This window comes from Tursiops truncatus, chromosome X (assembly GCF_011762595.2).
Source record: "Tursiops truncatus isolate mTurTru1 chromosome X, mTurTru1.mat.Y, whole genome shotgun sequence".
NCBI lineage: Eukaryota > Metazoa > Chordata > Mammalia > Artiodactyla > Delphinidae > Tursiops > Tursiops truncatus.
In genome coordinates this window covers 18,115,512-18,141,990 of record NC_047055.1, presented here as the reverse complement: position 1 = coordinate 18,141,990, position 26,479 = coordinate 18,115,512, and the positions used below count along the sequence as shown (strand labels likewise).

The 26,479-nt window shown below is 37.9% G+C and overlaps 1 protein-coding gene across 3 annotated transcripts in view; it reads left to right on the top strand.

Moving 5' to 3' along the window:
• Positions 1–26,479, top strand: part of STK26 (serine/threonine kinase 26) — a 65,087-nt gene that overhangs the window by 36,136 nt on the left and 2,472 nt on the right. Inside the window, exons 3-11 of one of the 3 annotated variants that reach the window (XM_019919043.3) lie at positions 8,454–8,684; positions 16,514–16,570; positions 21,030–21,138; positions 21,224–21,381; positions 22,302–22,487; positions 23,588–23,736; positions 25,009–25,102; positions 25,527–25,589; positions 25,655–25,808. In XM_019919043.3, the coding sequence (XP_019774602.1) occupies positions 8,454–8,684; positions 16,514–16,570; positions 21,030–21,138; positions 21,224–21,381; positions 22,302–22,487; positions 23,588–23,736; positions 25,009–25,102; positions 25,527–25,589; positions 25,655–25,783 (1,176 nt within the window). In that variant the 3' untranslated portion in view covers positions 25,784–25,808. The remainder of the gene's footprint in view (positions 1–8,453; positions 8,685–16,513; positions 16,571–21,029; positions 21,139–21,223; positions 21,382–22,301; positions 22,488–23,587; positions 23,737–25,008; positions 25,103–25,526; positions 25,590–25,654; positions 25,809–26,479) is intronic. The other 2 variants (XM_019919042.3, XM_073799324.1) reach the window with 2 other exon arrangements.

Below are 26,479 nucleotides of genomic sequence, written 5' to 3'. Positions count from 1 at the left end.
TGATTAGGGCGCTCTGGCTCACTCAGCCTGGGGGGAAGATGGGGTACGGAATGTGGGGCGAGCCTGCAGCGGCAGAGGCCAGCATGATGTTGCAACAACCTGAGGCGTGCTGTGTATTCCCCGGGGAAGTTGTCCCTGGATCACAGGACCCTGACAGTGGCAGGCTGCACAGGCTCCCAGGAGGGGAGGAGTGGATAGTGACCTATGCTTGCACACAGGCTTTTTGGTGGCTGCAGCAGCAGCCTTAGCATTTCATGCCCATCTCTGGGGTCTGCGCTGATAGCTGCAGCTTGTGCCCCTCTCTGGAGCCTGTTGAGACGGTGCTCTCAATCCCCTCTCCTCACACACCCCAAAACAATGGTCTGTTGCCTCTTAGGCAGGTCCAGACTTTTTCCCCAACTCCCTCCCAGCTAGATGTGGTGCACTAGCCCCCTTCAGGCTGTGTTCATGCAGCCAACCCCAGTCCTCTCCCTGGGATCTGACCTCTGAAGAAGCTGGAGCCTCAGGTCCCAACCCCCACCCATCTTGGTGGTTGAGCAGACAAGCCTCTCAGGCTGGTGAGTGCTGGTTGGCACTGATACTCTGTGCAGGAATCTCTCCACTTTGCCCTTTGCACCCCTGTTCCTGCATTCTCCTCCTTGTCTTTGAGGCTTCCACCCCACCACCCCCCATCTCCGCCAGTAAGGGGCTTCCTGGTGTGTGGAAACTTTTCCTCCTTCACAGCTGCCTCCCAGAGGTGCAGGTCCTGTCTCTATTCTTTTGTCTCTGTTTTTTCTTTTTTCTTTTGCCCTACCCAGGTACGTGGGGAGTTTCTTGCCTTTTGGGAAGTCTGAGGTCTTCTGCCAGCGTTCAGTAGGTGTTTTGTAGGAGTTGTTCCACACGTAGTTGTATTTCTGTTGTATTTGTGGGGAGGAAAGTGATCTCCACGTCTTACTCTTCTGCCATCTTGAATGTCTCCCCTGCTTCCCATAGATTTTTGAAAGTTGTGTTTCCACTTTCATTTGTCTTGAGGTATTTTATGATTTCCACTTTGATTTCTTCTTTGACCCACTGGTCTTTTAGTAGCATATTGTTTAGTCTCCACTTGTTTGTGTTTTCCCCATTTTTCTTTTGTAATTGATTCCTAGTTTCATACCATTGTGGTTGGAAAAAATGCTTAATCTAATTTCTAGTCTCTTAAATTTGTTGAGAAACTTGTTTTGTGGCCTAGCATGTGATCTATCCTGGAGAACGTTTCATGTGCACTTGAAAAGGATGTGTATTTTGCTCTTTTGGGATGGAATGTCATGTAAGTCGATATCTATTAAGTCCAACTTGTCTATTGTGTCATTTAAGACCATTGTTACCTTGTTGATTTTTTGTCTTGGTTGTCTGTCCATTGATGTAAGATGGGTATTAAAAGTTCCCTACTATCATTGTATTATTGTCAATTTCTCCCTTTAAGTCTGTTAATATTTGCCTTACATATTTACGTTCTCCTGTATTGGGTACATACATGTTAATGAATTTAATATCCTCCTCTTGTATTGATCCATTTATCATTATATAATGCCTTTTTGTGTCTTTTGTTGTAGGCTTTGTTTTAAAGTCTTTTTGTCTGATATGAGTATTGCTACCCCTACTTTCTTGTCATTTCCATTTGGATGAAATATCTTTGTCTATCCTCTCACTTTCAGTCTATGTGTCTTTAGCTCTGAAGTGAGTGTCTTGTACAGCATATATATGGGTCTTGTTATTTTATCCAATCAACCACCCTATGTCTTTTGTTTTGTTTTGTTTTACTTTTATTGGAGTATAGTTGATTTACAGTGTTGTGTTAGTTTCTGCTGTACAGCAAAGTGGATCAGTTATACATAAACATAGATCCACTCTTTTTTAGATTCTTTCCCCATATAGGTCTTTAGAGAGTATTGAGAAGAGTTCCCTGTGCTATACAGTAGGTACCCTATGTCTCTTGATTGGAGCATTTAGTCCATTGACATTTAAGGTAAGTATTGATAGGTATCTATTTATTGCCATTTTATTACTTGTTTTCTGGTTGTTTTTGTACTTCTTTGTTCATTTCTTCTTCTTTTTCTTCCCTTGTGGTTTGTAGATTTTCTTAAATCTACAACAGGTATGTGTGTGTTCCTTTCTTCCCTTTCTTCCCTTGTGTGTGTTCCTTCCTTCCCTTTCTTCCCTTGTGTGTGTTCCTTTCTTCCCTTGTGGTTTGTAGATTTTCTTAAATCTACAACAGGTATGTGTGTGTTCCTTTCTTTTTCGTTTTTTTTAAATCTATGGTTGGCTTTTGATTTGTGCTTACCATCAGTTTCCTATATGTTGGCCTATAACTATATCTACTTGTTATAAACTGGTAGTCATTTAAGTTCAACCACATTTTAAAGATCTACATTTTTTACTCCTCTCCCCCACATTGTGTGTTTTTGATGACATATGTTACATCTTTGTGTTTGTCTCTTACCTTTGTATCATTGTACTTGATTTTACAATTTTTGTCTTTTTTTAAATTAATAAACTTCTTTTTAGAGCAATTGTAGGTTCACAGCAAAATTGAACAGAAAGTACAGAGCGTTCTTCTATACCCCCATGCCCACATGTGCACAGTATCTCCCCCCGTTATCAACATCCTGCCCCAAAGGGGTACATTTGTTAATTGATGAATCTACAGTGATATATCATTAGTACCTAAAGTCCACAGTTTCCATCAGGGTTCACCTTTGGTATTGTACATTCTGTGGGTTTTGACAAATGTATGACTTGTATCTACCATTGTAGTATCATGTGGAATAGTTCAGCTGCCCTAAAAGTCCTCTGTGCTCCAGCTATTCATCCCTCCCTCCCACCTAACTTCTGGCAAACACTGATCATGTTACTGTCTTCACAGCTTGTCTTTTTGCAGAATGTCATATAGTTGGAATTATATAGTATGTAGCTTTTTCAGATTGGCTTCTTTCACTTAGTAATGTGCATTTAAGGTTCCTCTATGTCTTTTCATGACAGGATAGTTCATTTCTTTTTTGTTGTTGTTAGTTTCTGCTTTATAACAAAGTGAATCAGTTATACATATACATATGTTCCCATATCTCTTCCCTCTTGCATCTCCCTCCCTCCCACCCTCCCCATCCCACCCCTCTAGGTGTTCACAAACCATACTAGTTTACTTAAGTGATTGGTCTACATCCTTTACTATATGTTTTCCTTTACTAGTGGGATTTTTCCTTTCCTATAAACTCTTACTTCTTGTAGCCTTTTCTTTTCCATTTAAAGAAAACCCTTTAACACTTCATCTAAGGTCAGTTTACTATTGATGAACTCTTTTAGTTTTTGGTTGTCTGAGTAGTTCTTTATCTCTCCTTCAATTCTGAATGATAGCCTTGCTTGGTAGTGTATCCTAGGTTGTAGGTTTTTCCCTTTCAGCACTTTAAATATATCATGCTACTCCCTTATGGCCTGCAAAATTTCTGCAGAAAAATCAGCTGATAGCCTTTTGGGGGTTCCGTTGTATGTGACTCTTTATTTTTCTCTTGCTGACTTTAGAATTCTCTCTTTATCTTTAACTTTAACCATTTTAAGTCTGATATTTCTTGGTCTGGTTCTCCTGGGGCTCATCTTGTTTAGGACTCTCTGTGTTTCCTGTACCTGGAAATCTATTTCCTTCTTCAGCTTCGGGAATTTTTCATCCATAATTTCATCAAGTACATTTCTACCCCTTTCTCTCTCTCTCTTCTCCTTCTGGGACCCCTACAGTGCAAATGTTAGTATGTTTGATGTTGTCTCATAAGCCCCTTAAACTATCCTCATTTTCAAAAATGCATTTTTATTTTTGCTCTTCTGATTGCATGATTTACATTCTTTTATCTTCCAGATCACTTAGGCATTCTTCTGTATCACCTAATCTTCTATTACTTCCCTCTAGTGTATTTTTCATTTCAGTTATTGTATTCTTCAGTTCTGACTGGTTTGTTTTTATACTTTCTAGTTACTTGCTAAAATTCTCACTGTGCTCATCTATTCTTTCCCCAAGTTCAGCTAGTATTCTTATTACTAAAGCTTTGAACTCTTTATCTGGTAAATTAATTATCTCTCTTTCATTAGGATTTTTTTCAGGTTTTTTTTTCTTGTTCTTTCATTTGAAACATATTCTTCTGTCTTCTCATTTTGTTTAACTTTCTCTGTCTCTATGAAGTTAGGTGATAGAGTTACCTATCTGATGCTTCTGTGGGAGCATCCCTATACAGCCTACATGTGCCCAGTGGCTATGGTAGGAGAGCCAGATCTGACGTGAGCAAGAGTCACATCTTCCCCCAGGGTGTGCTGGCAGCTATCAGCTTGGTAGAAGGTGGTGCTGGAGATGGAAGGGCTAGAGCCAGAGCCAGGGCTTCTTCTATGCTCAGCGGCCATCACTGCCTCACTGGGGGCAGAGTTGGTGCCCAAGGTACTGGAGCAGAAGCCCTGAAGGTCAGGTCCGAGCTGGTTCCTTTCCCTCTAAGTGTGTGCACCACCCCCCTGGCAATGGCACCTCTGCCACAGTGGAGAGCAGCACTGGAGCAACAGGTACTAGAGGGGGCCTGTGGGACAGGCCAGGGTAAGTGCTGGGACAGTCCCAGCAAGTTAGTCCGAGCCCCAGGCAATTTTCAATCTGCTGCTTCCTCGTGTGCATGCTGGTAATGGCTGCCTTCCCCTTGTTCAGAGGCAGGGTTGGGTCCGAGGCAGCTCCGTTCTCTCTAAGTGTGAACACTCTCCTTGGCAGCAGCAGCCTTTGTGGCAGTGGAGAGCTGCACCAGAGCAAGAGAGGCTGTAGTGGGCACCCGGTGCAGGCTGGGGAGCAGGCTGTAGCAGTTGCGGGAAACCAGCCAGAGCTCCAGGTAGTTTTCAGTCTGTTTCCTCCGCCTTGTTCCCTGGGAGTAAGCAAGTGTGTGCATGCTCTTCATGAGTGGAGTGTCAGTTTCTTACAGCCCTCTGGTAAGTCCCACTGGTTTTCAAACCAGCTAAGGGGACTCGTCTTCCCAGAGTCAGGCCCAACATGTGGCTTGAACCCATCACTACCCACAGAGGATCCTTGAGGCTGTGATATCCCCTGCCTCTTGTGTGTCCCCTCCTTGGGCACTTGTCCCAACCAGATCGCTTTTCCTCCCTTCCTGCCCAACTCTGTGCAACTCTTTCTTTATAGCCTTGGTTGTAGAAGAGCCTTTATGTCAGGCTCCAGGTTGTTTTCAGCAGGAGTTGCTTCATATGTAAGATATATTTTGATGTGTTTGTGGAAGGAGGTGAGCTCAGCATCCTCCTACTCTGCCATCTTGATCTCCCTCCCATCTGCCCCTGACTTTCCACAGGAGACAAGTAAGATGATCATCCTACATTTTCCCCCTTTGGACTTCCTCAGAGTATTTCCATACTAAAATGTTGTTGTTATCTTTGCTGTTTTAGTGGCGATGGTACTGTCTAAGACTTAAATTTGTAACAATCTACCTATAGCTGAAGAGTCCAAATCCAAGCTAAGGAAGGACAGGTGATGAAGGTCAAGGAATAATGAGAATGTCCTGAGATGGATCTCTGAGATTTTCATTTTCACAGATGCATTTTTGTGCAACATGTATAAGTCATCTACCATTAGTTGTAAATCAATGTGACATTAATTTAGCCATTCATCCTTTTTGCTGCTGCAGAACTTAGAGCTCCTTCCTGGGCTATGGCTTTAAGAAGGCAATGCAAACACAGATATAGAAGTAAACTAATTTTGCAATAGAGATAGAAAGATTTAGAAATTTTAATATTCTTAAGAGACTATTTGATTTGTGTTGAGAGGGAGCTGACTTGATTTTCTTAGAGGCTCTAAAGAAGAGTGAATATGAATGATTGGGCAAGCCAGCATCTTTATAAAGGTGATTTTTAAATTGCATTGCTTGGAGTGTTTACCATTTATTTACTTGACTTTTGCCCTTGCGTGAAAAACCAAAAGGAAATATGTCTTACTTTGGTTTAAGAAGCTGGCGACGTGGTGAATGGGGAGTTAGAACTTAGGTATTATCTACCCCAGATTCAGGAAGTCAGGGAGATGAGGTTATACGAATGAAAACTTGTTTTCAAGGTTCCCTCCACTCTGAAAATTGGGGTTTTGCATGAGAAGTTTTAGTCCCAAAATAAAAGATTGGGAAGTGCAAATGTTGTGTAAATGAGAGATCTTTCTCTTTTTCCAACTTGGTATTCCTTGATTGAAAATCTTAAATTATATTTATTGATGAGTTAGGATTCACTTCAGAGCATGTTTAAAATTCAAAATGTGACTTGATTTTTAAATCTTTGATTTACATACTTTCAGGAACCCATTTATTATAGAAATCAAGAACAGCTGTGTTCTCCCTAAGGTTGATTGTTTCAGTCAAATCCTTTTAAAACGCGAATTAAGAAGATTAGGATTTAATCTTTGTTTCTTCCAACAACAACAAAAAATCTCATCATAGAGTTAATATACCTCCTAGTCCAGAATGTGTTATCAGAAAGTACATATTCAGTACTGTCTACTTTTTAATCAATGGTATATTTATAACTTTTAGATTATTTTGTAGTTACGTCAGAAAAACTGAAAGATTTGCTCTTTTTATTTTTCCAAATTCATTGAATTTAGGAAGTTACAGGGTGGTGAACCTATCACTGAGCTATTTGGTGAGTATTTTTGCCGCAAGGTACTAGAAAGACAAGAACCATCACCAAAAGTAGGAAGAGGTAACTTGTGGGTTAGCTATTATACAATGTCTTGGTAAGAAATTAAGCACCAAGTAAATCAATAACGATGGTACGCAAGTTTTGGAGAAGGTATTATAACAAAATGTTAGCATTAAAGAAACATTTGCAACCTACGAAGCCTAAACTATTTTTAAAAGCTCATATGGGCAGCTGAAGATGTATTTGTCCCATGTGAATACTAGAGGTGGGTGGGGATAAAACAAGTAGCTTGCCATATCAAAGAGACTATGGCATACGTGGAAAGTGTCTTTTAGAAATAGGAAAAAATCCAATCAAGGAGAATGGGGAAGCTTATACATTTAGCAGGTCATGTGCGAACTGTCATTTAGGTTGGTTGAAAAAAGAAAAATTGACGAAATTCTTTAAAATCAGTCATAAGTTTTTAAGTTACTCAAAAGCAGGCAGTTTACTGGGTCTATTTGGTGATGATGGTGCAACAAACTTGACAGAAAAATAATAAACTTTAATGATCTATTTGTCTAATAAAAGAAGATATAAGGGAACATGCTATCTCAATAATTTGTCCCCTGAAATTGATGACCAGGTTCAACTGTAATAAATGAACAGATAATCTAGGTCCAATTAACAAATTAAATATAGACAGTTCATCAGAACTATATAGCATCCTTCTATATTTTGAAGGAACTCAAAGTAAGGTTTTAGCTCTGGACTAATATAGCACTTAAGTATAAGTTAGATTGACATGTATACACTGCTATATTTAAAATAAAACACCTTCCCATGAAAAAATAAATAAAAAATAGTAAATTAATAACTTGCCATTTCTGTGAGGTTTGGAAATCTTTTTTTCTACTTGATCAGTAGTATATATTCAGCAATATGAGTTTAAGTAAGGTCAAAGGTTATCTTGTGGGAGTAAAATTTGAATTCAGAATTGTACACTGTTAGATAAAGGATATTTCTGAATCAGGAAAGGGCAGTGAATTTATAAATCTAAGTCATGCCTATACATCTGTTAACCTAAAACCTTATGCTTGATTCAGATTTTGTTGTAGCAAAATATTGATTTATTCTGGATTCCTACTGTGAGATGTGTTGTGAAAGTTCAACATATTACCATTTCCTTATGAGTACTTGCAATCATGATAAAAGCATAGAATCTTATTTCAGCCATTGATGAGACCATTACATACAGATAGGATCCCAAGTAAAGAAGAAAAAAAGGACTCGTAGATTCTTGCATCTTTTGTGCTCTGTGTTGTTTATATGGTGGTTTAGAAGTATAGGTGCAGTGATTAGGATGTCCAAGTTGGAGAGAGAGATTTAAAAGGTAACATTTTGCTGTTGGAATGTAAGAATTTTAACAACTCACCTACCTAGAGCTTAGATTAGGTATTCTCTCATTATCACTACCATTGCATTAATGTGCAAATTGTGTATATTCAGCTGCTTTATTCTAAAAAGAGTCTGGCCCTTTGGTGTGCACCAGAGACATTTGCTATAGGAGACTGTGATCCTTAGCAGGATCAGCTAAGCCCACTTAGTGTGGGTGATCCAATAGAATATGGACTAGTTGGCCATTTGGGATACAGTTGTTCTAACAAAGCACGTGCGGAGAGTCAAGGGAGTTTGTATGCTTTTTTTTTTTTTAATGTGGTATTGTCTTGTGTGATTTATTTTCCTTCATTTAAAAACTTGATGCAAAATGTTTGTGCTCTTTCCTTTCTTTCTCTCCCCGCCCCCCTTAGAATAATATAGCCGATCCAGAAGAACTGTTCACAAAATTAGAACGCATTGGAAAAGGCTCCTTTGGAGAAGTGTTCAAAGGTATTGATAACCGTACCCAGCAAGTGGTTGCTATTAAAATCATAGACCTTGAGGAAGCCGAAGATGAAATTGAAGACATTCAGCAAGAAATAACTGTTTTGAGTCAGTGTGACAGCTCCTATGTAACAAAATACTATGGATCATATTTAAAGGTAATGTGTACGCTGGATTATTTAAGTCATAAGGTATTTTCATTATAAGTATTTCTTTTTTTTTAACTCTTGTTTTTCGAAAGGCAATGTCTTAAATTAGGATTTGACAGCCTTTGGCCTCCAGACAGAACTCAGCTCCATTTGTAGTGCCAAAATAGGCTGGTTCTAGATTTAGCAGCTGTATCCTGAATGCATCCCAGTACTCAGCTGCAACATTTTTCCACACCTGAACTTTTGGGTTGATAGAGGAACAGAAAGGCAGCTGAGCCTTGAGACGTATCCTTTGCCTGGAAAGAGCTTTCTCCCTGGGCTTTTAACACATTATTCTCAATGGTCCAGTCTGTCTCAACCTCAGAATGGATGGCATATGTAAGCATGTCACTATTCCATTGAGTTATGGTGGTTATTTACACATCTCTCTCTCCCTCTAGGTTGTAAGCTTCTTGGCAGCAGGGAGTTTAGTTCAACCCGTCTTGGTTTTCACATCCCTTAGCACAGAGCATGGCACATCTTAAGTACATGATAAATATTTGTTGAAATGGAATTAAATAGATTAATATCTGTTCCCCCCCACCAAAAAAAAAGTTGGATTTTTAGTTTCTAGGATTATGGAATTAGCAGACACCTGAAGTTCCAGCAGATGGAGTTATTACTGCATCACAGAAAACTCTTTGGTGACTAAAACCCGAGTTCTTGGGTTCCATATTTATAGAGTCAGGATTTGTGTCTATTGAAATATAAAACAATACATAATTAGAAAAATCTAGCTTAGAGTTTAAATTATCTTAAAATTTAAAAAATGTATCCCCATACTGATATTTTTTAAAGGAGGGCAGTATTAGTTAGATCTTTGATTTTCAGAGCTTACAAGGGGGAAGGTTTTGTTTGTTTGTTTGTCCATCTATCTCTAGGCCAAAAGGGTGTGTTTATAACCCATCAGGCTGTTGGCCTGCACAAAAATTGATGCTGTCTTTTTATGTTCTGCTGATCAAATATACCCTAGGATAAACTATCTATATTAGTTAATACTGATATAGAAATTCATCGATTTCCCTGGCTTTTTACAGAGCCTAACCTTTTTTTTTTTTTTTTTTTGGCTGCGCTGCACGACTTGCGGGATTGAACCCAGGCCTCCTGCAGGAGAAGCGCAGAGTCCTAACCACTGAACTGCCAGGGAGTTCCCCACAGAGCCTAATTTATTCTAATAGTACGTGAATTAGGTGACTGTGGCATTAATGCATAGTAGAATGAATCATTAAATAGCCAAACAGTCACTATGTGTCACACACTGTACTAGGTTATGGAGATGTAAAAGTGAACAACTCCTGCCATTAAAGAGCTCACAGTCTCATATTGCACTAAAATAGTGTAGATTTTTGTGATTGAATGTGTACAAGGTACAGATGAGGCATAAATAAGAAAATGGTCACCTCTACCCTTTTTTTCCATGATGGTATGAAGGAAAGGCTTCCAAGAGGAGGTGATACTGCTGGTAGCTCCTATACAATATACTTTTAAGTGTTAGCCATTACTCTATTTTACTGTATACCTAATTACTTGATTCTTTGTGGTTCACTTTGCTTTTATATTCTTTCCTAAAAAGCTTATTTAGTGGGTCAGATTCCTTTTTAGGAATCCTATGGGGGTGGTCATTCAATCTCAGTGGTTTTAAGTCTCCCTTCTAATTTCCATAGCAGGCGGGGTTGTAGGCAGCCCAGGGAATTTGTTGTTGTTGGTGGTGATGTGTGTGTGTGTTTTGCTTATTCTGGTTTACTCTTTCTGGATTGAATCCTTGTAATTCCAGACCCACTCTAGAGCAAATCTGAACACTTGCTATTTTTAGGCACCTGTATCAGATAAGCTAGTTTTGGTGACTGACTTATATTAAAGAAGCCCTATTTAAAATGCGCTATTGTATATTATATTGAAAATGGGTACTGACATGGTATTGAGTTTTATTGTTTGCTTACAACCTTTCTTTATTCATATTCAGTACTCACATGGAAAATGAATTATAACTCTGTTTTTATTATTTATTCCTAAGATTTCACATTTAAAAAAATTTTCCTCATAGTGTACATGTACTGGTCACCCAAAAAATACTTAATCTTTTAATAAATCCAACTGATAGTTTGTTTTCTCCAAATCTTGATTGTTGAATGTTCTCAGGCCAGTTAGTGATACAAAACTGTTATCCAAGATGTCTTCTTACAGAATTAAACTGCATTATTTTTATCTCGTTTACCCGTCATTAATTAAAATACATGATGAGAAAGCCTACCTTGAAGAACATGTTACTTCATGATAAAATTGTAGAAATTCACAGATGGCTGCTGTTGATTACATTTGTATTATATGATTTTATAACTCTTTAATACCATTTATTTAAATTACTTTCTTAAATTGACCACTTGTTTATTTTCCATTTATATTAAACCATAGTGTGACTTCACAGGCTTAAATGTTTTTAAACTAAAGTCACATCAAATATAACAGGGTTCTGTTTAGTTCAGTCAGTGAAATCAAGGCTACATCCTCTAAGTACCATCGGAGAACTGCATCATCAATCGACTTATGTTCTTGTTGTGGCCCATCCTTCCGTTTCAGATGACATGGGAGATTTTGTGAGTCAAGTTAATTGAGTAAAGTAGGATACAGGTTCTTCTCAGGTTGTCCTAACACAGGACATAATAACCAAGACCCTCACTGTTAGCTGGAGGAAAATTTATTGCACTTGAGAGAAAATTATATGCTCTCTGCAACTGTATGTAGTTGTAGCACTTTCCTTGAGACATGCAGAAATGTACTAGGTATTCATTTTGACTGAGCTCACTGTATAACTTCGTTTTTAAAAACAAGAGTAAAAACCAGACAGACACATCAGTATGACCACAATATTTTCCTTTAATTTTACTTCACTGCAGATTTTCTCGACAGACAAAGTTAGTCTTTATGACGAGTGCTAAAATAAGCAAACCCTTCCCTTCTGATCTCATAACATTGGAAGAATCTTTTATAATCTTTAAATATTTTTCTAGTTCGATGTAAATCTTAAAATGAAGCTCACTCAGGCATTGAATAGAACTTGAATCATGCCTTTATTTGCTGCTGAAAATTGCTTTTAGATTTCTGTTTATGTTAAGGAAATATGCCCCCCTCCACATACCACAACGACTGATATTTATTTTAAAAAAAGAATTGAATGATTGAAGTAAAATATTCCAGAATAGAGTCTGTACAGTTTTGTTTCCTTCTCATTATTTTTCCTGAGACTTTTGTGTGTGCTTATTTCCGAAGTATGGCGAATGTTTCTGGAATATTTCTGGAATATTCTTTAATTTTTAAAAATCATAGTTTTCTTATAAAACTTGAAGGAAATTGGAGAGGGAAGTATTTCCTCCTTGTACAGTGTTTTTTTCTCTCAAAATAAGAACAGCTTTAAACTTCCTATAATACACCTCTAAGAAGCCCCATATTAGATTCAATTCAGCAGATATTTATTTTTCCGTCACCTTCTCTGTGCACTCCTCTCATTCTGCATATTTGCCCTGCTCGGTCTCATCTACTTTATTCTGACAATTTCTAAATTCATGTCTCTGGTTTCAGCCTCTCTCCTTAGCCCCAGATAGGTATATCTAACTTGTCTCATATCTCCCACTTATCTGTGGGTAGGTACCTCCAGTGCAATAACCCAAAACGTGGGGAATAGCATTTAAAGTGGGTCTTGAGTATGATTTTGATAGGGTTTGGGATGTGAGGGTGGGGTATAGACAAGGCATTCTAGACTGGAAGAAAACGATTCCAAGGTGGTAAAGTATCTGGCAAGATGATCTCTACTATTCCTTGCAGTTATATAAGATTTCACATTCTGTTTCTTTTCTTATCGTGGTATAATATATATCACGAAAGTTACCATTTTAACCATTTTAAATGTACAGTTCTGTGGCATTTCATGCACTCATGTGATTTTGCAACCATCACTAGCACTCATCTCCAGAACTTTTTCATCTTCCTCAACTGAAACCCTGTACCCGTTAAACTATATAACTCCCCATTCTCTCCTCACCGTAGTCCTTGGTAACCACCATTCTACTTTCTGTCTCTATGAGTTTCCCTACCGTAGACTCTTCATATAAGTGGAATCATACAACATTTGCCCTTTGGTGACTGGCTTATTTTACTTACACATGCTGGTTTATGTGGTCAGTGTTATGATTGGCTATCTGCTTCATAGACGAACCTACTTAATTCAACATGTACTTGATCTATGTTCAATAATTATCTCATAAATATATATAATGGGTATTTTAAATGTTTTTTTAAACGTTTTTTCTATGAGAAAATGAATTCCAAGTTCCACAGTAGCATTTCTCCCCCCTATAGCCAAGTGTCTGCTTTAGTGGCAAATTCAAAGGCCCCATGGGGTGATGGAGTTGATACTCCAGACACCAGTGATTTGTTAAAACTAGGCTCCAACTTCTCCCCAGTAAACAGTATAACTCTGAAGTACTTAACTCTTTTTTAAAATTTTTATTGGAGTATAGTTGATTTATAATGTTATGTTAGTTTCAGGTGTACAGCAAAATGAATCAGTTATACATATACATATATCCACTCTTCTTAAGATTCTTTTCCCATATAGGCCATTACAGAGTATTGAGTAGAGTTCCCTGTGCTATACAGTAGGTCCTTATTAGTAATCTATTTTATATATAGTAGTGTGTGTGTGTCAATCCCAATCTCCCAGTTTATCCCTCCTCCCCCCTTACCCCCTGGTAACCATAACTTTGTTTTCTACATCTGTAACTATTTCTTGAAGTACTTACTCTTTAGGCGTTCTGAATTTTGGAACAGAGAGCCATTTCTTAACCCCTTACTGCCCACCCATGTTGATGCAGGGCTTTATTTTATTTATTTATTTATTTTTGGCTGTGTTGGGTCTTTGTTACTGCGTGTGGGCTTTCTCTAGTTGCGGCGAGCGGGGGCTACTCTTCGTTGCGGTGCGCGGGCTTCTCATTGCGGTGGCTTCTCTTGTTACGGAGCACGGGCTCTAGGCGCATAGGCTTCAGTAGTTGTGGCGCGTAGGCTTAGTTGCCCCTAGGCATGTGGGATCTTCCCAGACCAGGGCTCAAACCCGTGTCCCCTGCATTGGCAGGCAGATTATTAACCCCTGCACCACCGGGGAAGTCCCTGCTGCAGGACTTTAAACTTTAAACTTAACTCCTCCAACCCATTGTTAAAACATTTGGATCATTTTATAATTGGAGAAATGTGCCAGATATATGGTTATGGTTTAGAGGTTTAGAGTCATTTGGCTCTTTTGGATTTGTAAACCAGTATGTAGATATCAACTTAGTCTTTTAAATTATTTAAGAACAAACCAAACATACATATTTGCATTCTCCAACACAGACATCTTTTACCAGAAATCAAAGATAGAAATTATAGTCCCCCAAAAGAATACAAACACAGGGTCTAGGTTTTTTGGTTGGGTTTGGTTTGTGATTGGTGTTTTCATTAAGACCTGCTGTGGACAAGGAACAAGTAAGAGCCTGTGTGGGTTAAGCTTCCTTGAGTAGGGAGGAGCCCCACTGGCTCGCCATTCCTGCCTGTGCCCACTCGGGCCTCGCTTCAATTCCCCTGCCTGCCTCGCAGTCTTCTGAATGTTTGGACCTATGACCATCCTCCAGCGAGGTTTGTCTGCAGAAGTGACAATCAGAAGGAAGCAGCCAGAAAAGCTATGAGGCAGCTCTGGTTCCCTGCCTGTTTCAGAAGAGTCCTAGTTCCACTGAATAGCTTGCTTGCAAAGAGGAAGCCTTCTTTTCAGATCGGGAATTTGCTTAGTCATAAGTTTACTGACTTTTTAAGCTTTCTATGAATACATTTTGGTAGGTTTCTGTTTTGAATCGGTACCAAAAAAAAGACACACATGTTTTTAACTTGGAAAACAGGCGCTTTCATTCATGCAGAACTGCAAAACAGATAAACATGTTTTATAAGATCTTTTTATTTTTCTTTGAATGTCAGGTGAATGAGAAGCATTCTGAATTCATGAGGTAGAATGTAGTACTTAGGAGAAAAAAACGTGGCAAAAGATAAACTTCTCAGGCTGTACGGCATTGTGAGAAACACTTTTTTCTTCTGTAGAAAAAAATAGGAAGACTCATCAGGTTCACAGTTCTCATGTTCTGAGTCCTAATTTCTATACATGGAAACTCCTGGAACTCTTCTCCTCTCCCACTGTTATGGGGATTTATTTCCTCTCCTGCCTACTGTATACACCACTCTCTCTTCTCAGTTCAAGCTGGCCTGCTGTGACAGGAGAGAGTTGATGTCAAGATGGGCGGGGGACATTGTTCCTTTCTTTTATACATTCTACATAATGTCAGCATCTTAATTTAACTGAGCCTTCCCTCCCCGGACCCTTACCCTACACCACAACCCATTCCCCCCCACTACAGTGTCCCCTAAACACTCATCATCATGTTATTGGAGTCCATTCTCTGCCATAATAAAGCCCCAGTCTCATGGAGACACTTGGAAATTTTGAATGGAACTCCTGAGTACTTCCCAGGGATTTTGGAGTTTGAGGACTACTGGCAACAGCTTGAGAATCTTCATTCCACAGCTGGGACTGTAAAGGTGAGAGATGTGTTCCTGGCATCCCAAATCGAAGCACGACACTGAATATATTTTCCCCTAGAAACATTGTTATGGTATAAATGGTAGTGTCTCTGGTATCCTTTCTGCTATACTATGGATACCTTTGTGTTAAATTGTCTTTTTGGAGGACACTGCTCCAGGAACCTAGGCATTATTTTTATGGGAAAATGCTTGCTTTCCAAATTCCAAACATCTTACTTAAAAATGGACTTTTGGAACACAATCCATTCACAACTTGGCTATTGGCCAGTTTAGCAAAACCAACCATTCCGCTTTCAGTCAATTCTGTGGTCCTACAGTAATTCAGAGAATACCACTCATGAAATGGTATGGAGAGAGAGATGTCTTCCGTATTTCAAAGTATAGCTGAAAGAAAAATGATTTAATGATTTATTCCAAATTTTATCTGATGTAGCTGAATGGTGTGTGTGTGTGTGTGTGTGTGTACACCTGTTTTGTAATTCAAACACACATGTTCCCCCTATGAGCTCCATTTCCTCTTGTACAACTTACAGTGAAGTTAATTCTACATGAATTAATCATAATGCTTTTTAAGCTACACACTCCCTTTCTCTTATCCTTTTACCTCTGGGGAGAGGGGGGTCAATGTTCTTTCTAGGTTCCATATGTGTACGAAAAATCCCTGTTAGTCCTGGTTGGTAAAAGTTGTAAAGTACATTAAAACAAAAGCCAAAAACTAAAATAAGGCACAATACCCAGTGTCCTCAAACTCTAAAATCACATGGGAAGTACCCAGAAGCCCCATTCAAAATTTCTACAAGTCTCTATTTACCTCCTCATTCTTTTTTTTTTCTCCTCATTCTTTAGTGTAACTATCTTTTCCTTTCAGTATCATTATTCAAAATAATTTAAAGCGATGGTTTTTTCTGGGTTTTATAAAAGTTGCTAACAGTTAAACAATAAGGAACAATAATGTGTTATTTATTTAGCTATATCATATGGTAAATCGGTTTCAGGGAGGGCCAAGACTCAGAACTTGACTTTCATTTGTAATAGTCTATGGAAAAATATATTCTGAGTTCCAAACAACTAATTTTAAACCTGTATTTTAGAACCAGTACATTAGTATGTCAGATTTAACATTTATGCTAGTATGTTACTTGGCTCAGGTTTATAATTATTAAACTATTTCATGGCTTTTACAGGGTTCAAAATTATGGATAATAATGGAATACCTGGGTGGCGGTTCAGCACTGGATCTTGTAAGTATTTTTAAATAATTACACACATATATCCATACTTGTACTTTTTTCTTTTAATTGGAGTAAGCAATGGTTTTTGGACAAGCTAAGCAGTTGTTTAGTTAATACGTTCACTCTGTCTTCAGGACTACTACTCTTATATAGATTCAGCTATATTGCAGGCTTCTGCACGTTGCTGGCATTCTTAAAGTATATAAGAAATGCAAACAGCTTAATAAAATAAAATTCCCCCCAAATTAGGAATGAGCGTGTGACAGTTGCCGTCAGTTTAGAGTTTTACTTTACGTGCTTATCCCCGAGAAGACTCAGTGTTCTTAGATTTTTAAAAAAGATATCATTCAGATAACTGTCTCTAAAATTGGCTCTTGGGTTTTGACCAAGAAGGTCTACAGACCCAGCTCTCTGCAGAGTTGTCTCTGCCCCTCTATAGGTCATTTGGAAATGTGATGGCATCTTTGTCACAATGACTTGGAAGTGCCACAGCCATTTTAGTGGGCAGGGACCAGGCTGCTACAATCCTGCAGTATGTGGGAGAAATTCTAACCAATGAAGATATGTTCGTGCATGAAATGTTTTTGAGAAACACTGGTTGTTTTCCCCAAGTGGTGTGATTCTGTCAGTGTTGTTCCCCGCCTTTTAAATCTTTATTAATATGACATTGTATTTAAAATGCAATATGAATGACTAGAGACAAGTTTGTGTAGTGGAATAGCCACTGGGCTGGCCTGTGGGAGTTTGAGGTTCTAGCGCTGGCTCTATTTATAACTAAATCTGTGACTGTGAACCAGACACATAAATTCCTTGGACTTGGATGTCCTATAAAACAAAGAATTTGCACTAAGCTCCTCTTCCATGTTTAATATAATATGACTTTTATATAATATGCTTCTGCCTTTGAAATTATAGAGTCTGCTGTTTCTAAAAGTAATTTTAATTCTTATATTTTAAAGTGGAGATGAGTTTTTCTGACTGAAAGTAATCAAATATTTTTTAAAGGCTTTCATCCTGACTGCCAATGACTCCAAAGTTTCAGATAATCCTGTGAACAGAAATGACCATAAGCGATTTTCTTCCCTTTAAACAGAACCATACTTAAACCATTCTAAAGAAATGGTAATTAAACTTGATGGAGAGCCTCATCTTCTAGGAATTCATCGCAGTTTAATCAGTTGCTGAGTTAGGTCATCCTTCCTTGTGTCTAATGTAATTCTTATATCCTAAAGCTAGAGTTCATTTTTTTCTTTCTCTCTCCTCTCTAGTGAGAGAACATAACTGGTATTTCTTTGGATAATAATCCTTCATGCCTATGGAGTCAGGTCTCATTCTCCTCTTGCCGTTAAATGATCTCAGCTCTATTTCTCTTGTCACGTGGTTTGATTACACAATAATTTTTTCATTAGCTCCACAAGAAGCCTCACAATTGCTCCACGAGCCTCCTTCCACTTCTTAAATATTAAGAACCCTTTCCAAATTTATCACAGTTAACTGCCCCCAAAAGTGCTTACCATGTCACTTCCCTGTTTTGTAGGCATTGGCAAAGCTAGTGCACTGCTTTCATCGGATTTCTGATAGCAATGTGAAGCACTGGACACTGGCCCAGCCCTAACTAATACAATCTGTATCCCCAGTAGTAGTTTGGTCAGTTTTATGAAATCTCTGAATGAAATGATTGTGAGATCATAATCTCATTCTGCCATTCTGATCTCCACCTAAATACAACAAATACCTATTAGCATAAATTCAATGAACTTAAAATGTTCTTAAAATCAAGAGACCTAGATCCTAGTCCTGGTTCTGCCACTGACTAGCTGGCTAATACTGGGCAAGCCATTTAACCTGTGCCTCAAATGTTCAATGAAGAAATTAGATGAGTAATCTCTCTAACTCTGTTTTTCTAGCCCTAACGCTTAATGATATTGTGATTTAATTATAAACCTCATTTGACTGGACTTTGTAGGCAGAGCAAGTGATGAGAAAATGTGCTACTTCTTCTTCATATATAGTCCTGTACGAATGAATGCTATCATTTGGGGGAATCTAAGAAAGGATCAGGCTTAGAGGAGGGCACTGCTACCGGGGACAAGAGAAATCAGGAGGGTTGCTGGGTAGAGTGTTCATCCCTTAAACTGGTGCCTGACTAATGGAACATGATTATGACCAGTATTGATGTCAACATTATATAGTGTATACCTCAAGATTCCCTCCCATTCTAACAAAAATAATTAGTTGTATGTGAACAGACTTTGAGCATACTCTACGTTATTTTATTGAATTGATTATACCTTACTTCTTTCCAAATAGAATTGCAGTGACTTACAACAAAAACACATATAATAAGGTTAAGAGAATAAAACATGAGCACCAAGGGAAAAAGTTGGAAACAATATGCTAACTGTAAGAGAAAGCATAACAAAACATGGTGCATTAGGGACTGGCTGGAAGTCAAAAGAGTATGGGGAACACCCCCAAGCCCACAAGTAGATAGTCTCTGAAAGGGAAAATGTCCCTCTCTTGAATATCCTCAGTTGACAACAGAGGCAAATCACACAAGGCCAGTACACTGCCCTGGGGGCAGAAGTGTTAGCTATTAGAGACGTGATATGGTCTTCAGTCTTTGGAGAGAAGCTCAGTTGTGCGCTCCAGGGACAGTCGACCAAGATCTTGCGTCATCTCTCCCAAGGTTGCATTGGAAATTTTTAAAAAAGCAATCTGTGTTCCATCTACTTTACCTTCCTTCTCTTTCCAACTCCCTTATTTCTCCTTTTCTGATCATTATCATCATGGCTAAGGAAACATTTTAACCACAAGGTTTGGGACAGTTTTCTGTCTGATAGTGAACAAGAAAAACGCAGCTCGACCACCACCCCATTCCCATTTCCCTGCCACCCAGGCGCCCCTACCATCCCCCTCCGGTACCCAGTTAAGTGAGATTTTACTTTTACTGAATTTTAAACTGGACCTAAGTATACCAGATAAGCGACGGACCACTTTTCTGTTTGTTTTTACTTAAATATATTTTTAAAATTCTGTATTATCCAGGGCACTTTTAGAAATCCTTCAGAATGATAGCTAGTATCTTTTATATGGACCTTGCCCAATTTCCTAAGTGACTGAGGGTATACCTCCTCTGGCCCTGTCAACATTTTATAATCAGTGATACTAAGTACTAATCTTAAGTAGTATGACATTTATCTTTAACTTATTTGGTAGTACCTCAGAATTTCATTGCCAGCAATCAATAAAATAATATGCCATTTTCACCTTTTAGATGACTTTAATCACTGCTGTTTAAAAAGAAACTTTTGGGGTGGAAGTTGATATATTTGAAAGTAAACAGATAATGTTACCTAGGAAAGGCACCTATTGAACTATGAACATCCCTGGAGTATACTATATATCCAGAGCATAGTTAATATTAAATGGTGAGACTGAAGTGTGGTTTCTATTTTAAGCTGTTAAATTTCAACATGAAAGTGCCCTTTATTCAGAATAAATATGGCATTCATGAAAGATGAAATACAGAAGGTGCCAAAGAGCTGTGAATCCCTCCCAGTGTGAGGCATAGTGGGCAATATTTGATTTTCACCACCTCTTCCCTCCTTCCAGCAAACAGAACTCTACCTCAGCTCTGACTCTAGATTCCCACCCTTTCCTGTAATAATATTGTACAGTCCACTGTTTGTGCTTTATGAGGTACCAAATTTTAAAATAACCATTTATTTTAAGGAGAGATTTTCAGATATTCCATTACAAATTCTCCTGAAACCTAATCATTGCTTTCCTTGTATTGCAGTTAAAACTACTGGCTTTAGTACAGGGAAATGTGTTACATTTATTTGAAAAAACGTATCCCTCCATGATTTGATATTTTTTTACAATGAAAGTCTGAATAGTTTAATTATTATATTCCTAGCTAAAATTTAAATCTGAGTCTCAAAAAAGGCTCTATGCTTTACAATGTTTTTGAAATACACAAATGCTAAGAACTGTGCTACAGCTGACCTATATGATCAAATTTGGTTGCTGCAAAAATCTTATGGACCGTCTGATCTAAAAATCAGTTCGGTGTAAATATTTAATAAGTTTTAAACAGCAAATGCCAAAATTTAAGTAGCTGATTTCTTTTTTCCTATCTGAGAAAAAGAAAACTAGTTCTGTCATTATTTAAGCGTGTTTCTTAGATCTTTGATGTAAATATTTAAGAACCTTAGGATTTGGAGCTAGTATATAGGTTGTACTATCTTTCAAGATTAAACTTAATCATTAAAAAACCCTTTCTGCCCTTTGACTTAACTTTCCTCACCTTTTAAAATTTTCTCATTTGTTTAAATATTGGTTTAATAAACAGAACTGCTTCATATATCTAAGCGATTCTCTTATTTCAAAGAGAATGTCAAGTTCGAACTTCATTGTTCCAAACTTTTACATGTATATGTATGTATGTGTTTTTCCCCCTAAGCTGAGAGCTGGTCCATTTGATGAGTTCCAGATCGCTACCATGCTAAAGGAAATTTTGAAAGGTCTGGACTACCTGCATTCAGAAAAGAAAATTCACCGAGACATAAAAGGTATACAGAAGTCTAATGTGAACCTGAGAAAAACAGATGCATTCTGAGGAAGCTGAGGGTTTTTTCATCTCTTTTTCCCTCCTAGCTGCCAATGTCTTGCTCTCAGAACAAGGAGATGTGAAACTTGCTGACTTTGGAGTTGCTGGCCAACTGACAGATACACAAATTAAAAGAAATACCTTTGTGGGAACACCATTTTGGATGGCTCCTGAAGTTATCCAGCAGTCAGCTTATGACTCAAAAGTAAAGTGTTACCTGTACAAACTATTTTGTTTTTAATATTAAGTTTTATATAGCGTACTATCCTATTTAATAAACTGCCTTAATACGCCTTCCTTTTAAAGTATTCCTAAAGCTAGAGTCACGTCAGTTGTTGCTGGTAAATCATACGTTCCCTTGTTGCTGGTAATATTTGGACCTTCTTCCCTTCAGTGGCCTTTCATCCTACTTGGAATACAATCCAAAGTTCTTACTATCACATATGTGTCTCTCTACAGTCTGGCCCTTGTCTACCTCTGGCTCATCTCTTATCACTCTCCTCTATTTTCTTTTTTTTTTTGATCTCTCTTCACTTCCACTTTTTTTTAAATTAATTTGTATTGGCCCTCTATTTTCTATCTGCTTCAGCCACAGTGGCCTCATTGCTGGTCCATAAACACAGCAAGTCCCCTCTAGCCTCAGGACCTTTGCACTTGCCTCTCCCTCTATCTGGAATAGCCTTTCTCCCAATTAGGTCTCTGCTTAAACATTACCTACACAGAATGGTCTTCCCTGGCCATCCTGTGTAAATTTGCAGCCCTTTTACCTTATTCATTATTCCCTTATCCTGATTTACTATTTTCTTCACAGAACTTAGCACCATTTGACATCCTATTATTTATTTATTTATCTGTCTCTTCTACTAGAACATAAGCCCCTTGAGAGCAGGGATTTTGTCTGGTTTGGTCACCACCTGAGTCCTCAGTGCCTAGAATACAGTACCTGGCACAAAGTAGAATATTCGATCATTTTTTTAAATAAATGAATTATATTAATAAAAATTTATTAACATCACATTTCTTGAGACACTTTCATATTGTATGACCGTTAGACTCCACAGGTTATTTTGTGGCATTATGTTGGAATGGAATTTCAAGGTAATTGTTCTTTCCTCCTTACCTTAGGCTGACATTTGGTCACTGGGAATTACTGCTATTGAACTAGCCAAGGGAGAGCCACCTAACTCCGATATGCATCCTATGAGAGTTCTGTTTCTTATTCCAAAAAACAATCCTCCAACTCTTGTCGGAGACTTTACTAAATCCTTTAAGGAGTTTATTGATGCTTGCCTGAACAAAGATCCATCATTTGTGAGTATATATGCTATGACTACTATTTTCTATGATCAGATCTACATAGAGCCAGTGTGGTTTGTTCAACAGTGAGGAATACAGTGCCTGTGAAAACTGTCTAAGATTCTTCCCTCTATGTTCCCTCTATGTTGCTAATTTTGTTTAGTTGTTGACAAGATCCGCAGTTCCTTCTCTCCTTCCCCTGCATCTTTTTCTCTTTTTTCTATGGTCCCTAGCTTCTTCTTTATTCTGTTGATCATTTCCTATTTCAGTGGGAAATAAAGTTCATTTTCTAGGGTGTCATTATGAAAGTATATGTATAACTATTCACAATGATTTTTATTCAACTGTGTTTTCATTTTTCATGAAAAGTTGTTTGCGTTTCACTATTTTTAATTTAAATGTTCAGAAATTCCAACATGAAGTTGTATACGTTTCCTGAAGTCTAATGAGCTCCATTCATTTACTTGGCAAAGTTGATTACAGTTGTTCTACTGTTTTTAAAATAAAGCTGCCCGATGACTTCGAGAAACTAGAAATATACAAGAACTGAATTTGATGTGACGATTTTTAAGTTGCTAATGGCTATTCTCATAGTAATAAAATACTAGGGGGAAAAGTATCCCCCACAGCACCCGGTGTTTGTATTTAGATGCGATATGAATTAATGTGTGATGAAGAAGGGGGTCATATGATATGTGCAGATAATTAAAGTTACAGCCTTGCTAGTTTTCACTCTTTTTTCCAATTTACAGTAAATATAATAAAAGTATTTTAAAGCACTATTTTGAAACATTTTAAAATTTTTACTTAATTATCAAAGTCCTGCCATGTGTTTCTCTGCTTTTAAGAAAGCCCTGCTGCCTGTTGCTAGTAGGTAGGCCACTTTTTGCCCATTGGACTTTAGCAAATTGGTACCAAAGTAGTGAATTTAATTTGGTTGCCTTGAGCCACTTCAAAAGTAGAATTAGCTATTGTCCTGTGGCATTTTAGTTATCCTCATATCTGCAGACATACTTTTACACCTTTCCGCTTAATAGCTGAAGTGATTTCTTATCACTCCTTGCAATCAAAAGAGCCTAGAAATATTCATGCATCCTTTCTTTTTTGTTCCTTAGCGTCCTACAGCTAAAGAACTTCTGAAACATAAATTCATTGTAAAAAATTCAAAGAAGACTTCTTATCTGACTGAACTGATAGATCGATTTAAGAGATGGAAGGCGGAAGGACACAGTGATGACGAATCTGATTCTGAGGGCTCTGATTCGTATGTACCAATTATTTAATTTTTATGTAGATAGCCCATTTTAATATTGCATATATTTTAACGGTGATCCAATATGCTTTCTCTAGCATAAAATATAAACCTTATTCTAAAGTCTGACTTTAGAAACTGTGAAAATCTTTTAAAATCACCGTCTGTGAAGTACAATGAATTTGGAAACACGTTTTTTTTCTTAGAAGTGAATTGCTTTAGTTTTAAATGGTCTCGGTCTAACCCCTAGTGGATACTTGAGTATATTACAAAATTTTGGAACAAAATTCGATTTAAGGTGTTTTACTAGTTTGCCCAAAGTGATGAGGAGCAATGTCTTCTCTTACTTTGATGGCAACCTGCAAAATCCCTCTGGAGAACTAACGTTTCCCAGCTCTTGGCCATGTACCAAACCGTGATCAGACCGGGACATTGAAATATTCATTTATATCTCATTTGTACACCCTAAAAAGTTGCATTGTTTTTTAACTGCAGCATTTATACTAACATTTTAACCTCTAAGTCCGTAATTTAATTTACTCCTTCGCTAGCTGAATTGACACAAAGGCAACACCAAATTTCTTTAGATATACTACTTGCATTTATGAGAAATTGCCCAACTTTTAAAAGGTCTGAAAAATACCAGGATAGTTGTTTTTACTCTGTTCTAATGGTTGTTGGCCTTAGCTGCCCAATGAGAGTCACCCATGGAGCCTTTCAAAAATGTAAATCAACTATACTCCAATATAAAATAAAAATTAAAAAAAGATCACAAGCCACACTACAGGAGATCCTGATCTAGTCAGTGGGAAGGGGTTGGGGCAGGGCTTTATATATAGTAAGAGACCTTCACGTGTGATGCTGGTACACACTTAGAGTTGAGAACCATTGCTACTCTTCAGTAAAAAGCAGCGTCGAGGGCTTCCCTGGTGGCGCAGTGGTTGAGAGTCCGCCTGCCGATGCAGGGGACACGGGTTCGTGCCCCGGTCTGGGAGGATCCCGCATGCCGCGGAGCGACTGGGCCCGTGGGCCATGGCCTCTGAGCCTGCGCGTCCCGAGCCTGTGCTCCACAATGGGAGAGGCCACAGCAGTGAGAGGCCCGCGTACAGCAACAAAAAAAAAAAAAAAAAAAAAAAAAAAGCAGCGTCGATTTGAAACTGAGATCAAATGATTTTTTATACATCGGGACAATTCTCCGTTCGGAGTCTGGCTGCACTGATTAGGTATTTTCACCAAGCTGTAGCATTTAGGAGCTTATAGAAGTATCTTTGGCAATCTCTTTAGGGAATCCACCAGCAGGGAAAATAATACTCATCCTGAATGGAGCTTTACCACCGTGCGAAAGAAGCCTGATCCAAAGAAACTACAGAATGGGGCAGTATGTATATGGAGATGATCACTTCCTCTTGGTAGACTTTTTCGAACTATATAGTGAGAGTATGATGGCCAAAAATCGTTAGAATTTAATACCCCTAAACGCTCATCTACCTCACTGTGTCCATAGTAGGTTTCATTTGCCATTCGTTTTGAGCTAATTAAGAAAAGGTCATAGAAGTCATTTAAGTGGCCATTGGTATGTTTTAAAATGCATTTTACCTAGAGCTATCTAAACCCAGTGGAATCATGTATATCAGTTGTAATCCTCTAAGTTAGAGAACTTCTGGATGACGGATGGGAATTAGTGATGGGAAGAAAGCATGGAAACTTGCCCTGTATTGGGTCTTTTGGGAGGAGGATTCCAATGAATGCACATGAATGATTATTTTAATGTCATGTGTATAATCTATAATATTTGTTCAAAGGAGCAAGATCTTGTACAAACCCTGAGCTGTTTGTCTATGATAATCACACCTGCATTTGCTGAAGTAAGTACAGATTCATTAGCTTTGGATATCTATTTTAAGAAGTATAATAATTTTAAATGTTATAGCTATTGATCTTTCTCAGCTTAAACAGCAGGATGAGAATAATGCTAGCAGGAATCAGGCAATCGAAGAACTGGAGAAAAGTATTGCTGTGGCTGAAGCTGCCTGCCCTGGCATCACAGACAAAATGGTGAAGAAATTAATTGAAAAATTTCAAAAGTAAGCTTGAAATGTCATTTTAAAAAAACTATTTTGACATTTTCTGTTGCATGTTCATTTATGATGCGGTAATATAATTACCTACTTGATTGAGTCATTCTGTTTATTCCTAACAAAGTCAATTCTTAATAGTCATATGCTTGAAAACTGTTTGTTTGTTGCCCATCTTAAACATTAGCTTTTGGAATTATTATCTTCGGGCATTACAAGGTAGTTTTCCACTGAAGGAAATGGCCTGGCTTTTTTTTTTTTTTTTCCTCTCCCTGTTAGTAGGAGTACAGACAAAAGGTCAGGGGACATATTCTTATTTGGACCCTTGTAAATACCACTGAGGAATGCTTTCATTCTTGCCACTACTCTTATTACACTGCTGTTCACATTGTTTCAGTGCTAAAGTTCATTAAGTTTAACCCCCATAAGAAAAGTTAAGGATTTTAGGTAGAGAAACTCAAATGAAGACTCTAAAATGTTCTTATGTTTGATTTCAGTTTCTATACTGCCTCTTGAACTGTTGCTTTAACTTTGTTCACATTCAATAAAGTTCTTACATTTAATTTTTAAATTCCCTTTAAAAACAAGACTTTTGTATGCATATACAAACACAACTCCTTAGCTCAAGCAAGTTATAAAAAGCACTACTAATCTTAGCCTTAATCCCATTATATTGCTTC